Source organism: Phyllopteryx taeniolatus, chromosome 23 (assembly GCF_024500385.1).
Source record: "Phyllopteryx taeniolatus isolate TA_2022b chromosome 23, UOR_Ptae_1.2, whole genome shotgun sequence".
Taxonomy (NCBI): Eukaryota; Metazoa; Chordata; class Actinopteri; order Syngnathiformes; family Syngnathidae; genus Phyllopteryx; species Phyllopteryx taeniolatus.
The window spans coordinates 4,443,152-4,466,825 of NC_084524.1; the positions used below are offsets into that span (position 1 = coordinate 4,443,152).

The 23,674-nt window shown below is 42.3% G+C and overlaps 2 protein-coding genes across 7 annotated transcripts in view; both read left to right on the forward strand.

Moving 5' to 3' along the window:
• The first annotated feature begins 1,305 nt into the window (after positions 1-1,305).
• Positions 1,306-17,907, forward strand: frem1a (Fras1 related extracellular matrix 1a). Its single transcript, XM_061764291.1, has 35 exons — positions 1,306-1,973; positions 2,096-2,190; positions 2,751-3,043; positions 3,116-3,306; positions 4,106-4,429; positions 4,507-4,615; positions 4,739-4,870; positions 5,034-5,378; positions 5,971-6,113; positions 6,276-6,472; positions 6,605-6,701; positions 7,065-7,232; positions 7,333-7,541; positions 8,142-8,235; positions 8,355-8,607; positions 9,089-9,280; positions 9,366-9,551; positions 10,182-10,378; positions 10,437-10,635; positions 10,886-11,030; positions 11,681-11,822; positions 11,901-12,096; positions 12,341-12,605; positions 12,907-13,321; positions 13,569-13,770; positions 13,842-13,986; positions 14,087-14,216; positions 14,658-14,730; positions 14,952-15,101; positions 15,189-15,373; positions 15,498-15,602; positions 15,732-15,863; positions 16,581-16,696; positions 17,096-17,181; positions 17,458-17,907. The coding sequence occupies exons 1-35, from the start codon at positions 1,740-1,742 to the stop codon at positions 17,658-17,660; spliced, it is 6,348 nt and encodes a 2,115-aa protein (XP_061620275.1). The 5' UTR covers positions 1,306-1,739; the 3' UTR covers positions 17,661-17,907.
• Positions 17,908-19,261: 1,354 nt separating this feature from the next.
• Positions 19,262-23,674, forward strand: part of LOC133472808 (ankyrin-2-like) — a 28,914-nt gene continuing 24,501 nt past the window's right edge. For 3 of the 6 annotated variants that reach the window (XM_061764183.1, XM_061764184.1, XM_061764187.1), the window contains exon 1: positions 22,870-23,272. In XM_061764183.1, coding sequence (XP_061620167.1) covers positions 23,144-23,272 — 129 coding nt within the window. In that variant the 5' untranslated portion in view covers positions 22,870-23,143. Of the gene's footprint in view, positions 19,314-19,443; positions 19,536-22,868; positions 23,273-23,674 lie in introns of those variants that run through there. The other 3 variants (XM_061764189.1, XM_061764186.1, XM_061764185.1) reach the window with 2 other exon arrangements.

A 23,674-nucleotide genomic window follows, 5' to 3' on the forward strand; every position in this document is an offset into this window, starting at 1 on the left:
GGTGTAGTAGAGTCACGCAGTATAGCAGGCCGGGCAAATAATGGAGCAGCACCATACAGGTAAGGACATGTAGCTGTTTGGAGAGTTTTTTTTTTTTTTTAAATGCCAAATGCCTGAGTCTGCTTCTTATATCCTTTTCACGCTAATCCATAAGTAGGCTATAGTTGCATATATAGTACTCTAATTGCATGCAATAATTTTACCAGGCGTTTGTAATGTTGTAACGGCAGTCTGCTATAATAGTTGCAAATGTTTTTGTCATAACATGAAAAAAAAAACAAAAAAAGTTAGGGGGTGCACCAATCTCTCGGGACTTTTAATAATGTGCCACAAAACAGGGATTCCCTAACCAATGTGCAAAAGATCATTAGGTGAGTTACAAGCAATAACCCAATTTCACAAAATAATGTATCTTTGTTTGGCTGTCTATGCCAGGCACCTATAGTGACATGCAGGACAATAACATTTGTGAGTAAATTGAGACAAGATCATTTTCAGTATACTGTATTTTTGTGACATTTTTGGTGTCGATTTTTCATGTAAAACACATGACCCGGCTCAATAATAATAATACTGCCATTAAAGGTAACAGCACAATCAACTGCGATGTTGATATTTGCTGAGAAATATATTTGCATGTCGCGGAGGAATTAAGTTTAGCCTGGGTTGTTAGTGGAAGTTGCGCAGTCTTTTTTTTTTTCAAACTCAAATAATCTGTAAGCCATTTATTTTCCAGGGTATTGTAAATTGAGTTTGAAATTATATTAAAATGATGCATGATGGGATTTAAAATTATAGCAGGGCCAATCCCATACAAATAGTAAGGGTTGAGTGTATCTTTATCTTTTACTTAAATGTTTTCACCCTCCAGGTGTTTTTTTTTTTTTTTTTTTTTTTTACTGTAGAGGGGGTGCGGCAACTCAAAAACAAAGTTGTGGAAAGACTGATTTGGCGTACTCTTTCTTATGTCTTTCTTATATAACAATGTTCTGTGTGTGGATCCAAATGATAGTTGCTCGGAAATAAGTGGCGGTTGTGACGGGTTGTCATTATTAAGGTGAGAAGGGGTGCTGCGAAAAGGACGCCGCTGAGCTTCCCGTCCGAACAAAGCGACTTTGCGGCGTGACACTTAACATTCCTTCGCTGCTGTGTAGTCAGTAGCTTTTGATTTAGTGCTGCACAGTCCAGGCACCATCAAAACCACAAAAGTGTGTGGGGGGGGGGGGGGGGGGACGGAGGGGATTGAATGCGTTTCCAGCTGTTCATTTGTTGGTAAAGCCGGACAGGTGGGCAGTAGGCATAGGTGGGGGACACATGCATGACTTTGCAATCCGTCGAATTGGTACATTGTATGGTCTGGTTTTGATACAATACAACACAGCATCTGCATATCCCCATCAAATGTCGATATTGCGAAAAAAAAACCTTGCTGTGTTTTCATTTGATTTGACGGCGGCAACTTATTGTGACACTGGTTCCGTGTGATCAAATGTGACTTCAAACATTGTCTTTCCTGTCCTAAAGGTTGAAGCGTTCACGAGGACAAGCCACATCTTGTAAAGGCTAATTACAAGGTGTCTGCCCTCGTAAAAGGGGTTCATTGTGAGAGGTGTCATCCTGGTGACAAACTCTTCCGACCATACTCACCTGTATTATTTTTTTTTTTGCCATTGCACTTACCCAATTGAAAAGCGGTCGGAAGCTTGAGCGGAGTCGACCTGCTCGGACAGGGAAGAACAATGATGAGGCCAAAGGGTCAAAGCTTGGCGTTGCTTCCCTTCCTGCTTCTCGGAATGACTTGCAATACTTCCCATGTAAAAGTCAATAAGGCTTTAAAAGTGAGACGGGGTCAGTCGGCCTACCTTCAGGAAGGGGACCTGCAGTTCCTGATCCCGCTTCAAAAGGATGCATGCAAAGTGGAAGTGGTGTTAAATGAGCCCATAACCCAACGAGTGGGAAAATTCTTGCCTCAGGTAATGGAACATCACACACAAAGACTTTATGAGTTCTTTGTTACAGTTTGCTGGGTTCTCTGTCAATACAAAGGTGCCTCAACCCTGTTTCAACTTACATTGATTTCATTTTTTTTCTCCAGGTTTTTAACTGCCATTATCAGGAGAATGAGGTCAGGTATCTCCATAATGGTTCTCCACTGTTAACGGAGGACACAGTCAAGCTTCGACTGTATTGGTACATTACCTTAATACATAGTTTTTCAGATTTGTCTTGTACATTTTCAGTTTATAGCGATAGTTTATGAGTTTTTACAGTATGCAGGTACTTTTCTTTTCTGTACTGCCCTTGCATGTGGGAAAGGAGAGCCGCAGTCATTGATGTGGTTTTCATCCATTTATTTAACACCAGGGGAACAGAAAAATGCAAACATATCGAGAAGACTTAGCCGGGAGCTGCTGTCAGCCACAGCTCACACCCAGAGACTCACATGCAGACTCGATGATGTCACATGCCACCCCAACAAGCCCTGCCTCTTAAAAGCCCATCTATAACACACAAACACTACAATTTGTACAGTATTTTCTGTACATTTTATGCTTGCATTTTTTGGGGGTTTGTGTTCAGCTACATTTACAATGTGTTTAAAAAGTGTGCTTAAACATGTTTGAATCATGGAGGAGGGTTGAAACTGGACTTTTACGTATTGTGCACGTTTTGAATGTATCCCCAGCGATACTTTACTGGATACTTTTTATTTAATGGCTTTGAAATAACCACCCTGTGTTTCTGATCAGGTTCACCGAGACTGACACGTACATTGAGGTTTTTTCTCTCCATGTTGACATCGTGGAACCCGACTGCAGTAGAATCAAGCTTGGACCTACATTTTTGCAAGTTCCAGTATATGGCATCTCTGTTAATATTGATGGCAATGTGGTGTCCTTCCACTATGAAAGGCGGTCCAGTTTAGAGTGTAGCATCCATCTCAGTACCCATGACACGCACCTACCAGCTCATGGGGAACTGGTTACTGGAAACCCAGAAGAAGCTGCCAAGAGAGGGGATGTGCCACTGAGCTACATTGAGGGTACTGGGGTTCATGTAGAAAGCGTCCCCTGGGATGTCTCTCAAAACTAATGTGAAATATAATTTTTCCCAGAACATCCAGCTAGATGTAATTCTGATGTCTGCCTGAAGGGTGTGAAGCCCGTCAGGTTCATCAAAGTTCCCTGCGACGAATTCTTGGTGATGGGGCTGAAATACCAGCACATGAGTCCTCCATCGCCTGACGTTGACTACATTGCAATCAGACTTGACCTCAAAGACACGAGGAGTGGCAACATATATCAGGCAATTTGACTTTATTGTGTTTAAAATTGTTTTATGGAAGAGAAACACTATATACAGGGGAACAAAATATGATGCGGAGATCGAACAAATATGGAGTAGATATGGGGCCCCAAGACAGCCCTGGGGAACACTTTTTAAAAAAAGCTAAAATCAGCCATCTGAAGCCAGTTTCACTGAGCAACTTATCATTTAGTTGGCATGGGTAGAACCACACAAAGAGTCTCTAAAACCCAGGCCAGAAAAGACAGGAAGTCTGCCATTTTGGCCTGAAGCCATGTAATTCGCAATTCAATGTGATTTGGTCATATTCAGATGTTCTTCAAAAACGAACTACTAAATTTGAACCCCGGATACTGTACAGATGGGTGACACGAACAGCATAACATTTGGTATACATGTCTGTCATGAGGAGACTCGCAAAAACAGTCTCAAGAACCCATGCCTGAAGGGACAACGATCAAACAAATGTGGGGTACATCTGGGGCCCTAAGACAGAGCCCTGTGGAAGGCCATTTTTTCCCCAAATTTAGATCCTGGAGCCAGTTTGACTCACAACATGAAATTTGGCAGGCATGTCTATCATGAGACAAAAAAGTCTCAAGAGCACATGCCTGAAAAGAAACGGGAAGTCAAACATTTGGGAGAAATATTATTGGAAATGAATTTCTGAATGTAATTGATATTTAATTATTTATATTGCTCACACTTTATGGACACTTTGGAAGTTAATCCTTTGAAGAATTTACTGACAATGAATACATTTCATGATTTTTAACCATAGCTGTATTTTCCTGTGAAGTCTGAACAGATCTGGATTCCAGTGCAGATTACAGGCGCGCTGGTGAACAAGGCGCCAGCGGTATCGTTCATGCCGACGTTCATCCTGGAGGTGGACCAGTTCATCCTCACCCTACTGTCCACCACCACATTAGACGGTGAGGATGAGGAAACACCGCAAGAGAGGCTGATCTTTAACATCACCAAAGCGCCTTCTGACGGCTTCATCACTCACCTGTCCGACCAAACGCGCCCAATTTATTCCTTCACATGGTTGGATTTAAATGGCATGCTCATTGCATATCAGCCCCCTAACTCGTCTCATACCCAGCGCAGGCACTTTGAGGTTGTATTTCCTTTTCACATTTACTATATAAAATATTGTGGTGGAATCCATGGATCTTATAAATACTTCCTGTACAGATGGAAATTGAAGTTCATGATTTTTTCTTTGCGAAGAGCCCACCAATGACTGTGCACATGTCTGTCCGGAATGCCGACACCAATGCGCCCAGAGTTTCCTGGAACATGGGTATGGTCAGTTTTGTGAATTGGTTTATTAGCATTTTCATCAGCAGGCAAATCACGTCAGGTTCTAATGACATAGCAGCTGTGGAATTACAGCATTTGACCAGCTGAGCAATTTGTCTTCTAGGTCTCAGCCTATTGGAAGGTCAATCACGTCCGATAACATGGGAACAGCTCCAGATTGTGGATAATAACAAGGTAGGGGCTGTCCGTATCATCACTGTGGACGGCCTTCTGCATGGAAGACTGACTTTAAGAGGTATTATGGTTGCTTTACATTCTGTTTTCTAGTTTTAGTAGAAAACTGCTTTGTTTCTGTGTTGATATCAGTCTTAATCCAAGTAAATAGCCTTTCGAGAGGGGGGCAATATATGTAGATACACTGTATATCAGATTCAGTGAGCTGTGTTTGCTATCTCCAGGTGGAAAGGGCTTCATGTTTACCATCAGCGACATTAAAGCCGGGACTGTTTGCTATCATCACGACGACAGCGACTCCACCAGTGACTTCATCGTCTTCCGCATCACTGATGGTCACCACCAGACCCGACACAAGTTCCCCATAAAGATCCTGCCTAAAGACGATAGCCCTCCATTCCTCATTGCAAACAAGTTGCTGGAGGTGTCACAGGGTCAGACAACGCTGTTGAAAGGCACCGCCCTTCAGGCTTCCGATATCGACTCCAGCAGCGACTACATCCTCTTTAACATCACCAGACCCCCACAGGCGGGAGAGATCATGAAGTTTCCAGGACCAGGGCTAACAGGTCAGAGAATCACATCCCACCCTTCTTTATTTTGTGAGATAATCCCCCTGCCGGATATTGAAAAAAAAAAACGAGAGTAATTGACAACTCTATCTCCTATTTTAATAGTTTAAACCGGAACTTAAGGGTGTGCCGAAAGTCTTTATACATTTCCTTTTTTTCTGTCAGTTTGAGAAGCTTTTATGGGCTTCAAAGTGCTCCAACGCTGTCCGTGCCAAGTTTCTCGAAATAGGCTCTGTTCTTGACAAACCACGCAGCGGAAGGCCTGCTACTATCACCACTGATGAAAACACCTGAAGTCGGTACAGGTAAAGTTTTATCACTATTCGAGGCATCAGCTCAATCAAGCTTTTGTTGATGCTGAGTTGCTATGCGGCCTTCCGGATAGACTTTTCTTGGTTTTACGCGAATGCCTGCTCTGGGACTTTAGTGCTCTCATAAGTGGTGGTAAATAGCCGTTGCAGCAGTATGATGGACAAAACGCTTCTCAAACTGGCGCTTAACTGTAACACTGTATACAAGAACATTGGTTTGGACTTCAATATCCCACGTTCGAAACCTTTTCAACAATTTTCCTGTTTATTTTCGCCAGGTTACCCAGTTAGCAAATTTTTGCAGAGGGACCTCTCTCAGTCCATGGTTTATTATCGACACACAGGGAATGAGGTGTTTGGTGACTCCTTTGAGTTTGTGCTGTCAGATTTCCAGGATCCCCCGAACTTGTCAGAGCCTCAGGTATACATGTTTGCATTTGGCTGTAATACAAACAAGGGGACATATACACTATTCACAAAAAGTTAGGGATATTGATCTTTCAAGGTAAATTTTAGCACAAACCTAAGCGTATGTAAAACTCAAATAGATTTGTGTGTTTTTTGACATCTTTCTGTCATGCAGGTAGTCATGTTGCACATTGAGCCGGTACCACACAAACCACCAAGGGAGGTTCCTAGCGCCAGACGGTGCCTTGTGGTCAAAGAGACAGACGTGGTCCATATAACACAGCAACACCTTCAGTTTGTAGACAAGGACTCGCCAGACAGTGATCTGACATACACGGTTACAACTCCACCTTTCTTCAGTGATCGTCACAGGTCAGTGTGCCATACTCCAAATGTTATGAAAAGGAAAATTGGGGACATTTTTGTTTGCTAGATTGGCATAAAGCCTTGTTGCAGCAGAGAAATAGTCTACCAAACACACATTTCTGAATAAACATTCCGTAGCAGCAGCAGCGAGGATGCAGGGAGGTTATTCCTCGTGGACAGCATACCCAAATTCACCAAAGACACCAATGCGCCAGTGTTGAGGCTCTTCACACAGGTAATTCCTTTTTGTCAGCCAATATATATTTGATTTCACAATACTAAATGATCTGTCCATTTTACGGTCTCACTTCACATTCGCGCTTCTGAATGACCGTAATCTAATACCTGTACTCTGTATATTGTATAGTATGTTTTTCCGTATACTGTTTCTCGCAGATAGAATTTTATTCTAAATCAGTGAGTTTCTTTTGACTTCAGTGCTGAGGAGAAATCGTCCGACAGATCCAAGTCCAAATTCCATGCTGTCGCATTCGAATGTAGTGTGATAATATTTGGAACTTTGGATTGCTCTGTCGTTTAGTCCAACTACTGTCCTTTCTTGGCTTGTCTCTTCCTGGTCCTGGTCTCCTGGTCTCAGCATGCCATCAACTTCATGAAAGTAGCCTACATGCCTCCAACTATGGATATTGGCCCTTTTCTTCGGTATATCCAGTTTGTTCTCTCAGTAACCAATCAACATGGCAAAACACTTGATGGGATCTGCTTTAACGTTACTGTGGTACCAGTGGACAACCAACCGCCACAGGTACAATGTAGCAACACCCAAAACAGGACCTTCTTGTAATTCTTAAAATTGCTTTTTTTCTTGATCAGAATACTCAGAACTGTATAATGCACCATTTCAGGTCATCGCAAACCCCGTAATGGTAGACGAGGGTGGTGAGTGCTGGCTTGGCCCAGAACACCTGCTGCTGTCAGATGCGGACTCTGTCGAAGAAGCCTTGCATTTGGAGCTTCTGCGAGAACCACAGCACGGAGCGCTGCAGCTTAACAACTTTCCACTGAAACCTGGACAAACTTTTACTTTGCGTGACCTGACAAGTCATATCGTTGGGTTAGATAGCTTTATTCTCTCAGATTCATCAGTGGTAATTTTCACAACTTAGTCTTAAGCAGAGGTGGCAAAAGTACTCACACTCTACTGGAGTACAAGTACAGTACAGATTAAACTAAGTAAAAGTCAAAAAGGGAGACTGAAATGTATTTAAGACAAATGTCAAAACCCGTTTTGAATACAATGAAATTTGTTTTTATCTGTACACAAAATAGTGTCCCGCTTTTATTTATTCAGGCTTTTATGCTCTTTAAAACATTTTTCTGTAGCTTTACTAATGTTGTGAAGTGACAAAAAGTGAAAAAATATTCATTACCTGTATGGTTTTTAGGCTTGCATAAGAAACTTGTCTTTATCTCTCTGTCTATATCTTTATTTTCTTTTTTTTTGTCGTATCATCCGCAGCGATTCAATAAAAGTCTCGTGCAGCAAAGTCAGGAGTAGGCATTACAAACAACGTTTTTCAAATGTAGAGCGTAATAGTAAAAAGTCATCTGAAAAATGAATACTCAAGTAAATTACAGATATCTGAAAAATCTACTCACAGTAACAAACAACCCCTGCTCTAAGGGTTAATAAACCTTCATGTTGTCTTTTCAGGTACAGTCACGACAATTCAGAAACTGTGAAGGACAACATTGAACTAGCTGTAACAGATGGTGTCAATAAAATCAGTTTGATTCTGCAAGTGAACGTAAGTATGCACATCGCAGAGAATTACACGTGGCGAGTCCGTTTTTCTCGGGTCACAGCAAAATATTACAAGCACTATAGTTGTTCTTCATGCCTTCAAAAAGTATTTTTTCTTTTTAGGTATCTCCTATCAATGATGAAGTCCCGGTGCTGGTTGCCGGCCTGAAACCGGTGCTCACGTGTGCCGAGGGCCAGACGATCGTCATTTCATCGGAGTACATCGATGCTATTGACGCAGACACTGACAACGGCAGCCTCGCCTTCCTGATTGCACGACAGCCCCGCCACGGGTTGGTGCTGAGAAACGGCGTGGTCGTCGATAACTTCATTCAAGCGGACATCAGCGCAGGGATTATCAGCTACGAGCACACGGGTAAGCAGCAAGGACGCACAAAGAAATTATCCTGCCCCTAAACTTTTCTTTCATCTCATTAGGACACGTTTAAAACCAGATTATTAGCTTTGAGAAATATGATCTCTTCTACTATTTCTACTCAGCACTTGGACAACAGTATTTGGATATGAAAATAGCAGATAGATGATCATGCACATACAGTATGTGCAAGACATAAGGAAGTGTCAAGCCATCACCTTGAAGTTTTAGGCAAGTCCCAAGTTACGATTTTATCAACTACATAATCCTTGAATCCAAATATAAAAAGCTCCCTCCATTAAAGTTGTGTCATGAGGTTACCTCGACACTTCGCGTCATAGCGTATGCCTGCCGATGGGTTGCCAGGTTTGTCTTAAGCATGTCTTAAGTCCTACAATTGGCAACTTAAGTCTGACACATGTCAAGTCATGTGACTTAAGTCCCACACCTCTAACAAACTTCTTTGTGGTTGTGGTTTTAGGGCAGGAGATTGGTCTCACTCCGCATCATGACACTATCACCTTTGTGATTTCTGATGGAGAAACTGAAAAATATGCATTATGCTGCAGTGGAAGAAAGATGAATATCGGAAGCAGAGAAGCATCTCTCCCTGTGTATGACCTCCACATCACCATTTTCCCGGTCAACAGCCAGCCACCCTCACTTAAAACAGGTGGACCATTCTGTGTCAGACTAGTGTGTGATATCTCGACTAACATCATAGCAAATATAACCGAAATTCTTTGCTTTGTTTGTAGGAGACATATTTGTGGTAGATGAAGGTGGGAGGGCCCAGATAAAAGCAAGTCACCTGAAGGTGTCCGATGTGGACACAATTGTGGATGAACTGGTGGTCAGTTTGGTTACTCTGCCTCAGTTTGGGTACCTTGAAAATGTCCTGCCGAGACCTGGCTTTGAGAAAAGCAACATGGGTGTGAGCATAGGTAAGCATCGTGATACGGTTGGTTATCTTTACCCACTGACTCTTGTTTAAAAAGTTGAGACACGCAGAAGCTCCTCTTCCATGCTGTAGATTGGCCCAAGGTAAGGTGCAACATTCGAGCACCCCAAGCTGTCCGTCAAGCAGCGACAGCCGGATGTTATGTCGGCTCCGTGATGGGATGGTTGGCATTAACAACACCTCTCGATTTATCAGTCGACGATTGGGAAATGGAGGATATTTTCAGTAATTCAGTGAAGTTATTTAAGACAACGCCGTTTGAGTGTAGAATGTACCAGCAGATTGGCAGAATCTCAACGTGGACAAGCAAGGATGTACACACAGATAAAAACAAGAGAGAGAGAGAGAGAGAGACACACACACACACACACACACACACTCTTTGGAGGCTATTGGATGCTAATGCTTGATTCTCCTTAGCTGGGTCCCAATCCTCTGAGGATCTCCCGATCATTTGGGTTGCATCTTTCTCTCATCGGGAGAAACATAAGGGTTTATTTTGATGTGGCCTGGGCAGCACCCCGGTGGTTTCCTTTTACAAAGCACAAATGCATTGTTAGATCATTTGATCATGTCAAAAGCACTGCTTTTCTTACTTGTCTTCTTTCCCTAGACTCCTGTTCTTACAGAGACATCGTTGCGGGTCAAATCAACTATGTGCAGTCCAGGCACCAAAAGCTGGAGCCAACGGCCGACCAGTTAATCCTCTGCGTTTCAGACGGCAAATTCAGCTCTGCCCGCGTAACGTTCAACGTTGCAGTCAACCCAACGAACGACGAGATCCCGGAGTTTGTGGCTCAAAATATTACGGTGAGTTTTTCTCTTCGTTAGCAGTCACATTGTCCACTGACTACTGCTTTCCGTTTAGGTACAAGAAGGACAAATGAAGCATCTGGACTTGTCTGTGTTAAATGCAACAGATCTTGATCTACCCAAGAATATCCTGCTCTTCCATGTTGTTAAACCACCTCGGCATGGCAATATCATTCGCCACCACATCGACACACGTCTGGTTGCCAATTTGGAATCCACTGTGGTTGACTTCACAATGGCAGAGCTAACAAATGGTATGTGTAAGTCGATGTTATGTCAATACATATAGTAGTTTATTGTAGTAGGTTTGGGTTTGTGTGTATACCCTTTCAAAAGCTATTCAATGATGATAAGCAAACCAGGAAAATGGTATGGGCTAATTACGAAGCCACTCTGGTTTGTCAGAGAACATGAGTGATCCACACTTTAACCACATTTTAAGAAACACTGGTCAAGAGAGAACGAGTTTTTTTCTTTCTGTGTTGTATCTTCACTGTCTTGCAGGTAAAGCTGTGGCATACACACACGACGACTCTGAACATTTGGAGGACAGCTTTACTATCGAATTAACGGATGGCAGACACAAAATCCAAAAACAAGTGATGGTTGAAGTATTGGCAGTCAATGACAACAAGCCTCATTTAATAAGGTTAGATCAGAAGAATTTAATCAATGCTAATGTTGAATTGGACCAGAGTTCTTCGAGATCCATGTTTTAGGGTGAGTCACGAAAGTTTTTAGTGTCTTGTATGCAGTATGCAGTTTCAATTTAGAAGCGATCACTTTCATAAGAGATTGGACATGGCTTCAGAGGCTGTATTTAGAAAAAAAAGGTATTCCCCAGGGCTCTGTCTCGAGGCCCCACCTCTACTCCACATTTGTTCTGTTGTTGCAGCATGCCTTTTCGAGCGCAAAGTTTGTTTATGAGTAAACTCGTTATAGGCACACCTACAAAATTTCATGTTGCTTGCGTCACCCACTGTCGAGTATACGACATTCAAATTTGGTAGCAATCGGCCAATCGGGTCAAGTTCGTTTTTGAATTACCCCTGGAAAACTGGTAAACTCCCTGTATCTTTTTAAGTATCTGTATTTTCTTTTTATTTACCTTTTTCTGGTTGTACTTATGATAGACATACCAACCAAATTTCATGTTGCTGAGTGAAACTGGTGAAATTTTCAAGCACTACAGCACTACCACAACCAATTTATGGTGGCCTAAATGAAACCTCAGTAGAAATGTTATTACAACTGCTCATAATGTGTGATAATAAACATTTGTTACACTGCGTCCTTCAGAAACAATAGACTGGACGTGGAGCCAGGAGAGACCAGGCTAATAACCAGTGTAACCCTCTTCGCACAGGACCATGACACTCCCTCTTCGCAGGTCATGTACATATTTAAGAGTGTACCTGCACAAGGACTCCTCCAACTTAAGGTCTGTGTACTGCAGTACAGGGTATGCTTTCCATTTTGTAAGGGGAGTTCACCAAAGTTGGACTAATTTCTTTCGCAGCATGTTCAGAACTGGCTGCCGCTGAAAGCTGGGGGAAACTGTACCCAGGAAATGGTGGACATGAATCGTCTGCGCTATGTGCACAGGGACTCCTTCGGTACTACAAGGCAGGACTTTTTCATTTTCTACCTACATGATGGACAGAATCAGTCTCCCTTTCAGCAATTCAACATATCTGTCAAACACGTGGAAAAAGGTATTTGAATACTCCCGAGAGTCAGTGATGTACTGTACTTAAATATATTTTTTCTGGTGTCTGTAGGTTACTTTAGAACAGAAGTACATTTCAGAGTACTTTTCAGGGCTTTCACGATTTTATTTTTTTTTCTTTACGTTTATACTTCTACTTAAGTATGAGTACTTTTCCACCTTTGCCTAAAATCCTTGGCACGTGTACAGAAGTTGAATTTGTCTCTACTCCTCTATTATCTTCTTTCCAGGAACTATTGCCGTCTTTGTCAGCCCTGTAAGTGTCAGCCGCGGTGGTCGCGTGGTTCTCACCACCGACCTGCTGTTTGCTACAGACCGCGCAGGCCGGCCTGAGGAGCTTGTGTTTGTCGTGACCACGCCGGCAGCTTATGGATATTTGGAGAATATCAAGCAACATGGAGTAACAATCTCCACCTTCAGCCAGATGGATGTCACGGCGAACCGTGTAGCTTATGTGCATGACAAGCGAGCTAGCACACCCACAGAAACTATTCAGTGAGTCCCCTCCCACATTCTTTCAATACATTTGACACTTGATATAGCCCATTCTGTTCTTTAATCTGGAGCCCGTCATAATCAGGGTTTGGCATTCGCAAATTCACCGATTTGCAGATTTTTGGGGAATCTAACCCCCGTTATTTGTGTAAACCCCAGACCCCTTATCAAAGTCCACAAATCACAAGACCAAGTTCTAAAACTTAAGTTCCACCCATCCATCCATTTTCTTTCACCTATCCTGTCTTTGGTCAAATCAATATCCAAGGTTTTACCAAACAGTCTGTTTCTGTGTTGGCAGGTTTGTTGTAAGTAACAACGAAACAAGTCGAAAAGGAGTACTGGAGGTGTCAGTAAAAATAGTTGATCACATACCCCCGTCGTTGTCCAACAAAGGCCTTCTAATTCCCCAAGGGTTCACCATGACCCTGAGTCCAGACTGCCTCGCCATGTCCGACCCTGACACTCCACTCAGTGCCCTGGTCTTTAAACTCCTGCGACCTCCTCACCACGGCAAGCTGCTTTTACATGGGACCATGCTGACGGCCGGTTCCACTTTCACCCAGCAACACATCGAGGAGTTAGAGGTCACATATAAGCATAACGGAGAGCAGTCACAGATCGATCAATTTGATTTCACTGCCACCGATAGCACCAATCGTGGCGTCCTGGTGGATGGGAAGTTACATCCTGAACCGCTGTCTTTCATCATTCAGGTAAATAAAAAGCTTAATAGTTTGGGCCCAAGCTTGCGGTGCCAAGGCCCATGACATTGCTTCATTTCCTTGTTGTTCAAACCCTTCCGACGTCAAGTCTCACATTCTCCATTTCAACATTTCAATTAATTCTCCACCGTTTCCGTTCAGCGTCAAACCTTCAGCATTTACACGCAACTTCAACAGAAATTGCATCTCTAGTTTTGAATTGCTATTCAAATTAAGAATGATCTGTCTTTAATTTTAGATCAAGCTTTTGGATACATCATATCCCGAGGTTGTGAAGCTGCTCCCCTTTTGGAAGGCAGAGCTATTGGCTGACGGACGATATGGAATCTTTTTGTCATCTCAGGAGCTCCAAGCCAAAGACAATGACAGCAAAGAAGAGGAGCTGATATTCTCCATTGTTCGGCAGCCATATTTTGGTTATCTCGAAAATATTACGACAGGTCAGGAGTGTCTTTTGTCCACATCGCCGTTTGGTTAAGAACTGCAATCTGACGCTTCGGTTTTCTCGTAGGCGGTTTCGTACGACAGCGTATCTCCCAAACGGATCTGAACAGGAGAATGACTGTCTACATTATCAATCCAGAGATGGACTCTCTGACAGACAGCTTGGAATTCAGGGTGTCAGATCCACACGGGAACACTGGACCTTCTTGCATGTACGGTTAACAAAAATGATATACAGTGTTCCCCGGCTGAGTATATTGCGGTTCATGGTTTGATGATTGACCTTCATTATCACCGCTCTTGTTCTTGCAGACTACAACTGAACTGGTCTCGTGTTGAGTTGTCCCAGGCCGAATACTGTGTGAATGAGGAGGAGAACAGAGTCTCAGTGGAGATCATCCGAAAAGGAAATATAGCAGAGTCTTCATATGTCACTGTCAAGGTCTGTCAGATATGTTTTTCGCAGATTGTTTTAGAGCAGGGGTTCTCAAACTGCGGTTCACGAGCGGTAAATTATTATGTCGTATCATTTAACATTATTCTTTTAAGAGTCTGACTTTTTATCGCGACAAAATACGTCGTTGCTATAAAGGTAAGATTTTTCTTCAAAATATACGACTTTGTTGTCATGACTTTCTGTTATCGTAACATCTTGACTTTTCATCCCTACGGTATTTAGGGATACGCGTCGTAGTTATGTTTAATTGGCGTTAAGCTTATGAGGGTGTCCATGGAAGAATTCCCTCCCTGTAAAGTTTGAGAGCCCCTCATTTAAAGATCGACTTTAATGACACTGCGTTCTCAATCAGTAGGCACTGATATGGGGTTGGTCACTCTTCACGGAAACCAGCCTTTCATTTTTTCTCTTGTTTCTTCGTGACAGGTGAAAGAGATGACTGCAACTGCTGGAAAAGATTTCCTCTCAAGCTCATCTTCCCTTATTCAATTTGATCCAGGTATACACCTTTTTCTTTCAAAAAGACCGCACGATTCAAGAGTCGAATTGGCCGGCCGTGATATTACATTTGATAACATTTTGCTCGAACTATGGCCACCTCATTTGGAAAAATTTGAATTAAAATCCCTTCCTTGAAAAAAATGGATCAGATTTGGCCCAGCTGTTATTCAGCCTCACAATTACTCGTTTTGTATTTGTACGTTTTTCTGCCTTGGGAAGGAGTCTCTAGGAGGATCTGGAACATCGAAGTCATTCAGGATCAACTTGAAGAGGCAGATGAAGAACTTGAAGTTCTCCTAGTTCATCCAGAAGGCACAGTTATTGGCAGCGTCAAAAAAGCTCAAGTTACCATCAAGGAGTCGGGAAGAGGTACATATTTTGGATTTTTTTGGGATGCATTAAAAGGATCAAATGCATACTCAGGTGTTATTATTCATCCACAATTGGAAACCACAGGGCAGTGCAAGCAGAACCACGGTCACGAATCATCTATCCTCAGGGGTAAGACCATTCAGTCTAATAAATACGCTCAGAATTTATCTGGAAGGCTCTGGAAACTGTCACTTGGTACGCAATCAGCCAACCATGAACAAGGAAGCTTCTCCAAAAAGAACATCAGGGTTGAAGGAAAATCCAAATCTGTAAGTATCCAGAATTCTTATTCTTCTGCATGAAGTTTATTTTGAAATGGCCTTAGTGACATTCTTGACAGTACATGATATTTTGTTAAAAGTCCTCAAACACCAAACTTGTTTTTATTTTCAGAAAGGAAGAAGGGCAAAGAGCCATGTTAGCAGGGAGGGTAAGCAGCGGGCATTGGCAGAGCATGACCCTCAAAGAACATTCCCCAACCGTGGAAAAAGTGAGCATGTGAGTGAAATTATGTGAATTTACGCTGCTCAATACAATAATCATTACAGTGTTACTTGAACCTTTTGCAACATCAACCTGTCTAGTTAGAAAGTAATAATAGCAGACAGCTATTTTTTTTCCTTATAGGCTACAACTGATACCTTCGTACCTAAGCCATGTTCTCCCGAAGTGATGGGACTCTTGCATTTCAACCAGACTGCCAATCAGATCTTTTATTGCAACGGTGTCTCCTGGAGATCCTGGACGCCAACAGACCAGGTCTTTGTTTAATCTATGATTTGAAACCCAGGAGCTAAACAGATTTGTGGCCAACCCAATGTTGTAAGAAAGCATTGTAGCCAAGATCACATGAACTGAGACCACGTCGAAACCAAGACTTTGCGCAGTTGATGCCAAGTCACTACCAAGACTTTGAGGAGTTACGGCGATGTCGAGACCAAGAATTTGATGAAATGCAACCAAGTCGAGACCAATACTTTGAGGAGTTCAGGCCGAGGCGAAACAGAAATGTTAGGAGTCGAGGGCAATTCCAGACCAAGACTCGGAGGGGTTGAGACCTAGTCAAGTCGAGACCAATACTGAGCTGTTGAGACCATGTTAACACCAAAACATTGAGGAGTGGAAGGAAAGTCGAGACGAAGACTTTGAGAAAATATGGCTAAATTGAGACCAAGACTGTGGAGTTGAGGGTAAGTTTGGAATAAGACTGAGGTGTTGAGACCAAGTCTAAGGTTCAGTACAAAACCAATATTTCTGCATCTGAGGCAAGATTGAATCCGAAATAAAGTCGACAATCTCTAAAACTGGTCTTGAGACATGGTCTCTAGACTCAGACCGACATTGAGCACTATCCCAAAATTGTAACTACCTCGGGTTTCCACATTTACACATTTATCTTTGTTCGATTGTCATTATTCTTGACGAGAAATTAACCACTTGACCAGAAACCCCAAACAATGATGTGGCTCCAAATAGATGGTGAGAACTCCACAGTGTCCTCGGGGTTGGACCTTTCACAGCGGCCACTGCTACATCCTCATCAAGAAGCACAAAGTGTCGTGGATTGGAGCGAATCGAAGCTGTAAAGAGAGGTGCGCATGAACGTGGAAGCACCGACACGATCGGTTGAAGGACAAGAGACCAAACTGGGAACTATATTGCCATTTCAGAGACGGGGGAGGATTCTATTGCTTAAAACCAAACAAAACGCGTTTTTATCTTCGAATGCGTGATATCAGCAGCCAATCAATGTTCATGTTTTCAATAGTTTCAAGTTATCATAATATCAAAAGCTGTAAACACGTTTTGGAAGTGATGATAAGCCGCAGATTTCCGCAATTTAGCGGGGTTTGGGGATTTCCGCGACAGACAAGGAGAAACGTTCCACATAATAAAAAAAAAAACATCAAACTCGTGGGCCTCAGTACGTGAACCTCACTCGCTATATTGTGAGAAGAGAATGAAAATCCTGGGAAATTTTTCTTTTCCAGATATAAAGGCACCCTTGCAAGTGTTTTCTCGAAAGGTGACATGGATTGGCTGTGGAACTTTGGCAGGAGGCAACCGTTCTGGATAGGTCTGTAGACCAGTTTTTGCTTGGTGTGTCCAGTAAAAACATTTCTCATCATTTTGGATATGTCGAAGGACGTGCCATATAAACTAGATCTATATTGCATTTTAACAGCAATATTATTTTTGAAAGAAAAACTTTACATTAATCAGAAATAGAGTCTAGACGTTGTTACTGTGATTAAAAACAAAGAAACAGCGCTTTCTTATGAGACTAATTATATTTGTATCTCAGAGTCAAGCATTGATTATTTTGACCTGCTTTTCCCTTTCGTCGCTCCAGGCCTTAATGAGAGAGACTCCCAAGGATCCTGGGAGTGGGCAGACGGAGAGAGCGTCGTCTACACAAACTGGACTCGGGCACCCTCGCCCTCCAGCGTGAAAGGGGGCAAAAAGTGTGTCCTGGTGTGGAGGAGGGCAAAATGGCAAAGAAGGGACTGCAAGAGCGGCCGAGCTCACAGCTATATATGCTCCATCAAGATTTGAATCCAACTGAGGGCTTTTGATCCATGCCCTGCAATTGTAAAAAAAAAACAACAACAACAACAACAAATAACTCAATTAACTATACTAAAAAGCCCCAAAACATTTGTTGCATCATATTTTTTTCCATTAATTTATTTAACCAAACTGCCAAAAGTATTAAGTACCATGCTTTTAGTATACCTCGTGATGATTACATGCAGTAGCAATATTTTCTATATTACTGTAATAAACACTGGGAAACACCCAAGAGTGCTCTTTTTAGTTTTATTCCTGCGAGGAGAGCTAGAAAATTTGTACTTAGCACCAAACAATATTAGCAACTAAATACCAATCTTTAGAACGGTACAACACATAATCACAATGAGCACACTCATGCAGGCGCTGCTGTTGGCCACAGCTCACATCATGGCCCTCACACGGCGACCCGCTGATGTCACATGCCCATGCACCAGGCCCCGCCTCTTAAAAATATGAACATATAACATATTAACACACAGATACTACAATACAGCGTTCGCTGTACATTTTAAGCTTGAAATTTTGTGTGCGTGTTTAAATGTTTACAATGTGTTTAAAAGGTGTGTTTCAATAAGTTTGAATGTCTGTGGAAGGGGTAAAACTCGAAAATAAAATAAAATGGATATGGTCTCTATAATGTGAATTTTCACCTATAGCAGGTAGGTCTGGAATTTAGTTTCAAAAATGGCAAATGATTCGCAAAAACTATAAAATCATTTTAAGGTTTTTTTCCAACATCTATTTGGGAGGTGTTGGACTAAAATTTAGTTATATTTAAACTTTAATAATTGATTAAAATTTCAGTTATGTTATTGCATTTGATTCCTTTCAAATAGAATTTTTTAAAAATGTGGCTTTATTACATTACATTCCTTTTGATTAAATCGTTTTTCAATTTGATTAGATTTTTTGTACGATTCTGTGTGCGTGTGTGTGTGCGCATATTTTTTTTTTTTACAGTATATTTATTCTTTGCTAAATTACCTGATACGACTAAAACTATTTTTGTAGTTGACGCATGCTCTAATTATCTTAATTGTATTAATTTGATTTCAGTTGATTCATTATATAGAGAAACATTTAAAATAATTACTTGAATTCATTTGAAATCAAATTAATAATTTTCTGCAATTTATTACATTTGATTATTGATGGATTGGAATATTTGTTCTTTAATAAATTCCTGGATGTTTTTGTAAATTGTTTTTGTGTGGTTATGGTTGATGTTATAATAAATGTCAATGTATCGGTAATGTTTTGTTGAATTTGGTATATCATAAGCAGTGTATGTTTTGATAATAATGAAATAACTGGCCTGTCAACACAGATTATAAATGATGATTTTATTTGCGTACAGCTTTGCATTTTTGTATCAGTCTTTATTTTCTCTCGGTCCCGGCTGCTCCTTGATTTTCCGCCTGTATGGCTTGTTTTGATACTGGGGCGAGGTTTCCAGATCAACACTGGTGACATCTGCTGTCATGGCAACACCCTCCTCCAACACCCCCCCCCCCCCCTTCCAACAACCCCCCCCCCCCCCCCCCCCCCCCCCCCTGCCCAAGCACACTCCACCTTCTGCTTGTACGCTTTGTCCACGCTGTCTTCACAGACTGACCGGACTTTGACACTAGACGGGTATGTTCTGCTCAATGGGCAGGGGGGCGGGGTGAGGGGGTGGTGGGTGCGGCTAAGTGTGGATATAAACAAAACAAGCAAAAATAGAGGGTGTTTTTTTGTTTTGTTTGTTTGTTTGTTTTTATTTAAGGCGGCTCAGAAATGAGTGAGGACTACCACTACAGACTGGACCCCAGCGATCGCCTCAATGGTTTGGGACAGAGAAGGAAGAGACCGAAGAAGGTAAATGAATGCACCTCAAATGGCATTTTTGTGGGGTAGGTCTCATTGTTGTGGTGGAGCTTTTCATTGTTGTGCGCACCTCCGAGGCGCCTTGGCGAGTCGTAGTAGGAGGCGCCTCTCACATGACAGGGTGGGTCCCGACTCTCTCTTTGTGTTGTCTGGTTTCACATTTCAACCGTATCCTACCAGGGATGCTTTGGGTTGGTTAAAAGGAAAACCAAAAAAAAAAAAAAAAAAAAAACATGCTTTTAATAGTTTTAACATCCATTATTGGTTGTTTCAATCCAGGGTCCAAGTACAAGAAAAAGCAAAAAAAACATGATTCAAACTAATGATGATTTGATTAGGGGTTAAGACTTGGCATTGTAAATTATTTAACAGTTCCTTGTGGTTTAATCATTTTTTAGAAATACGGTGTGGGCCACATCGAATGCTGTGATATGGTCGATGGGGGCTGTGGGTTATGTCGGATTTAGATTTCACAGTATGATTGTGAAGGGTTTGATTAATTGTGATGATGAGGGTTTAGTATTTAGTTGAATTTATGATGGTGAGGTTTAGGGTTGCCTTAGGGTTAGGGGTTCAGTTTCAGTAATTATGATTATTAGGGTTAGATTTACATTAATGTATGATTTGTGAGGGTTGCATTGATTATGAGGGTGAGAGTTAGGGGTTAAAGTAATTGATTATGATAGTTAGTGTAATGTTGTGGTTATGGGTTAAATCCAGGTTAGGGTTAGGACTGATTGATCTGCTGAATTGCTTGTTGGGTTTTGACATCGGCTCTTTAAAGACTTTACTTTATCCCTGTAATATGAGGAATTATTATTATTATTATTTTTTGGGGACACTATGCTGCTGCCATAGGCTGTGGCGTAATCTCGGCCGCTGACGCGGTTGCTAACCAAAAGAGCAGCATGTAAACCGGTTGGAGCCTGTCGCGTAAGTGTGCCCATTTTGAAATGATAAATTATATTGTACAAACGTAATTTAGGAATAAAGTACAGTCATTGTCACAGTAGATTATTTTTTTTTTTTTAAATTTGAGTCATTCCATTTATATTGTGCTCCATTATACAGCACCAAGCTGTTGTTCTCGACATGGCTGATCTCAGTCAAGGCCATACAATATAATACAATGTATCGTAGGTGTATTTCACCTTTATCTCTTCATTCCATCAACCTGTTTCTAGGCCACTAGAAAATGCCTCTGGGCCACCTAATCCCCTCTAAGAACACACACAACCCTTGGTTTGTTCACGTCCATATGGGTGTTTGTGTGCAAGTTCGCCCCACGGTCGGTGTTAATACCGCTAATCCACGCAGTCAGCAGGACTGTCCTGCGCTTAAGCTTCTTCTCCCTTTTTCACATCTTACAAACATATGCGCTCAAACGATGCACAGTTCTTCCTTCTCGGCTCGGATATTCCCAGAACAAACCCACATTTGACTGTTTTTTTTTTTGTATTTTATTTGATTCCCCCTCCCCCCTAATTGGGAGCAACTGTGATAGCAGACATGGTGGTTGGTGACTCGGGCCAGGTAAGGCAAGATTATTTGTACAGTGCTGTTCAATACGCAAGGAAAATCCTGAGTTCTTTACCCAGGCAAAGAAAATGATTAAAAACGAGATTAAATGAAAAGATGAAACAGAACACGGGATAAAAGCAAAATGGTGAAAATGAGCAATAGTATTTTTTTCATTTATGGGAAAGCAGTAGTGAACAATAACGTTTTTCCGGCCAGATTCGAATGTGCAAACAATTTTAGCAGATTTTAGGTGTTCCCAAAGTTTGTTCCACAGTTGAGCACAGGAACACAATGCAAAAGGTCTCATAGGGAACAAAAACAACTTCTTAAATTGCAAACAACAACAAAAATAAGACTTTGGGAGAGATAATCGAAGTCAAGTAAAGGCCTTGAGTATGCACTACTCCCAAAAGTTAGGGTTATTCAGATTTCGGTATTTGTACTTTTTTGAGTCTGTGTGTGGAAACTCACCATCCCTCTTGAGGACGGGCAACCCTCACTTTGGTTCCTTCACTGCTCGTTCTTGTGATTGGTCGTGTTTGTCAGCGGGATTCTGGGGGCACCTGGCGAATGCCTGCTGGCGAATGTCTGGCAGTACTGTTTTCATGTCTGGGTGGCTTATTGCCATCCTTCGCGCCACGGCCTGATGTTGGGCCCCCTGCCAATGGCTCTTGGCGCCAGGGTGAGCGACGGGCTTCGCTTGGAGATGCGGAGGTGCCCTCAGTGCAGTTCATCTGGAATGTGTCCACAGCTCTTCCAAAATGGAACAGATTATTGTTATTATTCTGTGAAAAAGTGAAAGACTACTTTCTGGATACGGTGTATGTGTGCGTCAAGAATGCTTCCAATATTTATAAAGATGATCACGTCACTTTGTGATCCCCTTCTCAAGTGTAATGCTGGAGTCCAGACATGTGGCGGCGCCATTGTACGTAAAGACTGCATGCACATCTTTCTCACAGTCAGGAGATCTGGGACCGACTCTCCATTGGAACATCTTCGTGTGGAGTTGCTATGCCATGGGTTTCCCCCAAAAATGCACGTGAGGCTCGTTCAAGACGAAGATTAAAAGCAAATTCTCATGAAAGCGCCGTCTAAAAGACACAAAGGATCTGCCATTTTGGCCCGAAATGTCCATTTTAGGGTAGTTTGGGCCAGTTTGTCTGCCCCCTGATTTAAAAAATAATAATAATAAGTAAATCATCTGTTTTATTGTAATACTGCAATCAGACTTCAGCCTCTCTGTTGCCATCTCAATGTAATCTGCCCAGGGCCTTCAGAATCACTAGTGTTGAGTTGTGTCATTTAAACTAGATTAGCAATGGGAGAGTTTCTTTAACCCGTCTGATTTTACATTTACCTCCCACAATAATGTCCGCATTTTTTCCCCCCCTGCTTCTTATTGGTTGGTCAGAGCAAAACATATTAATACCTTTAATTCAACTCAGCATCTCTGGTGACTACGATGCATTCACATTTTTTTAAAAATGTTTTTGGTCTTATGAGATACATACTGATTATGAACTGCTGCAGAGTTCTGTTGCGTTTGATTGCTAGTTTGTATAATTGCAATGCGTTAGTGGTGATGTTAAGAGGTGGATTCAGTCCCCGCTGAAGGCCCAGGTACCAAATGCATGACCCACCAGTGCTTTACAGTAATACTCCATTTTGTAGTTGCTTCGTTTGCCAATCCGCAATCCACCCCCTCTGTTCTTTGTGAAGATGGTACCTCCCGTGTGTGGACCATTGCAGATGCTCTCTCCCTCCCTCCTCTCGCATGTTTTCCTCGCATCCTCCCCCCACCAGTCGAACGACTGTAATCCCATCAGCTCTCGCTCTCTCGTGCACGACACGAGAAGTGTTGGCACATGGAAATGGGAGGGATTCTGGGAGCCTTCGTGTTGCTTTGAAGCCGTAGGGTGGCGGCCACCTCCCCCCGCCCCCTTCCCACTACATCACTTTTTCTAACCTGCGTACAGTGGAAGTGGCTTCTGTTTGCAGTCAAAAGGCAGGACTTGTGATAGTTGTCAGGTGTATTCCCTTTTTTGTCCGAGTGCGGAAACAGTTAGCGGGCAGCCATGGCGCACGCCGCCGCCCACATTAAGAAGGCCAGGTCTGAGATGGATCCACCTGCGGACCTGAAGGCGCTGGAAAAAGCGAAGGAGAGAAGACGGCGATCCCGAGAGCAGGCGGAACGAAAGCGCAAGGTACTCGGGAGTCATTCCATGTCATTCTTCCCCTCTTCTTTTTTTTGGGGGGGGGGGTTACTTCATCGCACACCCTGTCATCCACGCCTTGATCATCATCGTCATCGTACACAAGAGAACAAGACGAGGAATCCGTTAAATGCCCTTGTGCATCAAAACTCTTCTTTTTTTCCCCCTGATGGGATTCAAGCAATATGTTTGGGAAAAGCTGTCTCAAAAAGGCTTTGTCTGACATTCATGGAGGATGGGGCCCTGTTGCAAATAGTGAAAACTGCGACTATTGGACGCCCCTCCCCACAATGCAGTCGTAATGTAGTTTAAACACTAAATAACAGCTAAAAAACATACAAGGATCTTGGGATCTCAAAAGAGATCAGTCACTTCAACAGACTTTCTTGACAC

Coding starts and splice junctions, on each gene's coding strand:
- frem1a (XM_061764291.1), top strand. CDS start 1,740: ATGATGAGGCCAAAGGGTCAAAGCTTGGCGTTGCTTCCCTTCCTGCTT. Junction 5,379..5,970: donor TCCAGGACCAGGGCTAACAG/GTCAGAGAATCA, acceptor TATTTTCGCCAG/GTTACCCAGTTAGCAAATTT. Junction 6,473..6,604: donor TTCTTCAGTGATCGTCACAG/GTCAGTGTGCCA, acceptor AACATTCCGTAG/CAGCAGCAGCGAGGATGCAG.